Source organism: Berghia stephanieae, chromosome 5, assembly GCF_034508935.2.
Source record: "Berghia stephanieae isolate SIO BIC M18660-M18661 chromosome 5, UCSD_Bste_1.3, whole genome shotgun sequence".
Classification (NCBI taxonomy): Eukaryota; Metazoa; Mollusca; class Gastropoda; order Nudibranchia; family Aeolidiidae; genus Berghia; species Berghia stephanieae.
The window spans coordinates 6,338,583-6,341,082 of NC_088364.1; the positions used below are offsets into that span (position 1 = coordinate 6,338,583).

Sequence of the window (2,500 nt, forward strand, 5' to 3'; positions counted from 1 at the left end):
AATAAAATAATAATAATAATAATATATTATTATTATTATTATAATTATTATTATTATAATTATTATTATTATTATTATTATTATTATTATTATTTATTATCATTATTATTATTATTATATATAAATAAATTAAATTAAATAGAAGAGTTAAAGTTAGAAAACGGTTAGAATTACAAAATTTGAGAAACCACATTTCATCTCCCAAACGGAGCAAAAACACACAAAAATTTACAAAAACAAAAATTTACCCCAGTTTCATAATAATTTCGACGGACATGTCAATTTTTAATATCTCATTCACTCCAACATAATCCCGTTTAATGACAATGGGTTACATATTCGATGTTTTGCAATCTAAATTAGTCATCTTGACATAATGACGTTTTTAAAAAGAAAGAAAAGAAATAAAGAAAAATGAGGGGGAGGGGGGGGGGATAGAAGGAAGAATAAGTTTTAAGCATCACGGACATGTCAGTAGTAATATCTCATTCACTCCAACATAATCCTGTTTTTGTAACCATGATTACGGATACAATATTTTAGAATCTGAATTAACCACCGTGCTTGCCATAATAAAATATTTAAAGAGAGAAAGAAAAGAAAGCGAATAAAAATTAGAAAGAAAGGAAAATAAATTTTGAAAAAATAGAAAGAAAGCAAAATAAATTCTAAAAAGAAAAAAAAAACAAGAAAAAGAAAGGAAAATAAATTTTGAAAAAATAGAAAGAAAGGAAAATAAATTCTAAAAAAAAAATTAAAAGAAAGGAAAATGAATTTTGAAAAGATAAAAAGAAAGGAAAATAAATTCTAAAAAAAAATTAAAAGAAAGGAAAATGAAATTTGGAAAACAAAGATAGAAAGAAAGGAAACTGAATTTTTTAAAAAGAAACAGAAAGAAAAGAACATGAATTTTGAAAAGATAGAAAGAGAGGAAAATGAATTTTTGAAAAAAAAGAAAGAAATGAAAATGAATTTTGAAAAAATAGAAAGAAATGAAAATGAATTTTGAAAAAAAGGTAAAAGGAAGAATGAGTTTTAACCATCACCTTACCTCCAGGATGTCTCTGAGGTCACGGGGAACTCCAAATAGGCAAGTGCTATGAAGTCTCAGGATCTCTTCCTGTGGACGGAAGGGAAAGAATCACGGACATCACATCAAACCATGTTTAAAATAAGAGAAAGATAAATAATTATAGGAACTCTTATTCAGGCCTGCCTACTATGACGAAAAAAGTCGTAAAATTACGAAATTCCTTGAGCATCTCTTAGTCATTAAAGATTGTTGAAAATGAAAGTTGATGCCAGACTAGAACATAATATTTTGGATTTTGAACTGTTAGTAAATCTTTGTGTGGGTAAATTGTTGATTTTTAAAGGTAAAAATAGCTACTACATTTTTGTATCTCCCCCAAAAAGTACGCCTTTTTAGATTTTCAAGTAGGCAGGTCTGTTTGTTTAGTGCATTTCCACGGATTTACCATGTTCAATGCGCTTCACAATGTTTCATGAACTGTTCCTTCCAGCAGACTTTGATACGGAGCTTTATTTCCAATTTCATTCAGTACCGGTCGCCTGCCAGGCGTCCTTTTTTGTACTAATACTCTTACAACATCCGTCACTGCCTAACGCCGGGTAATCATTCACATTAAAAATAACCTTTTTAAAACCAAAAAAAAAAAAAAAAGAAAAACAAATAATAATAAAAATTGTAAAAAAGGAAATACTATTTGAAATATCCATATTCTGATAAATCTGCCTGCCCTTATTTAGTATTTACCACTCGTGGTGTGAATGTTCAATTTTGTAAGATCAGATCAAATGATAATTTTCTTCAGGAGATCAAGTAAAGATTATAAACATGCCTACGATATTCTTTGAAAGCCCACGGCAATTTTACCTACACTTTACTTATTTTTCCTTTTGAATTTTCTTGTTTTTGTTTTGTTTTTCTTGGGTTTGTTTTTTTTTTATGTCTTTTGGGATTTGTTTTTGATTTTTGATTTTTGTTGGGGTGAGGGGGGGGGGGGGGGGGGCTGGCGTTTCGATATTGATACGTTATGGTATATTGTTTATGCTGACATCAGCATTGTTTGCTATTTTTCGCTATGAAAGAGGGGTCAAGGACGATGACTTCAATGATGGTGTGTTGGTGGTGGTGATGATGACGAAGCAAAGACCGTACCGCTGAGCCACGCTGCTACTATGGGTTGTTTTTTTTTTTTGTTTTTGTTTTTTTTAAATGAAATTTTAGTTTAAGGTTGTGTATTTAGTAGAATAGATATAATTTCATGACATGGAATAAATACTAACATGTCGTATGTATCTGGTTGTTTTTACTTTAACTTTACTCTTTTTTCGTGTCTGGGTTATTGGGACATAATACCAATCTGAGACGACGTGTTTCATATGACGATGATGATGATGCTTACCATTATGATTTTGTTGATGATTTCACCGAGGTCTGGCCGGACGCTGCACGCCGAGAAAGCACCAGAGGATG

The 2,500-nt window shown here is 30.3% G+C and overlaps 2 protein-coding genes across 2 annotated transcripts in view; one reads left to right on the forward strand and one right to left on the reverse strand.

Moving 5' to 3' along the window:
* LOC144972314 (RUN and FYVE domain-containing protein 2-like) overlaps positions 1-2,500 on the forward strand; it is an 82,427-nt gene that overhangs the window by 43,379 nt on the left and 36,548 nt on the right.
* The window catches only part of LOC144972316 (uncharacterized), a 12,507-nt gene that overhangs the window by 2,318 nt on the left and 7,689 nt on the right, over positions 1-2,500 (reverse strand). Inside the window, exons 2-3 of the mRNA XM_078913409.1 lie at positions 2,430-2,500; positions 1,052-1,120 (exon numbers count right to left, since the gene is read on the reverse strand). The exon at positions 2,430-2,500 is cut by the window's right edge and continues 434 nt beyond it. Of these exons, the coding sequence (XP_078769535.1) occupies positions 1,052-1,120; positions 2,430-2,500 (140 nt within the window). The remainder of the gene's footprint in view (positions 1-1,051; positions 1,121-2,429) is intronic.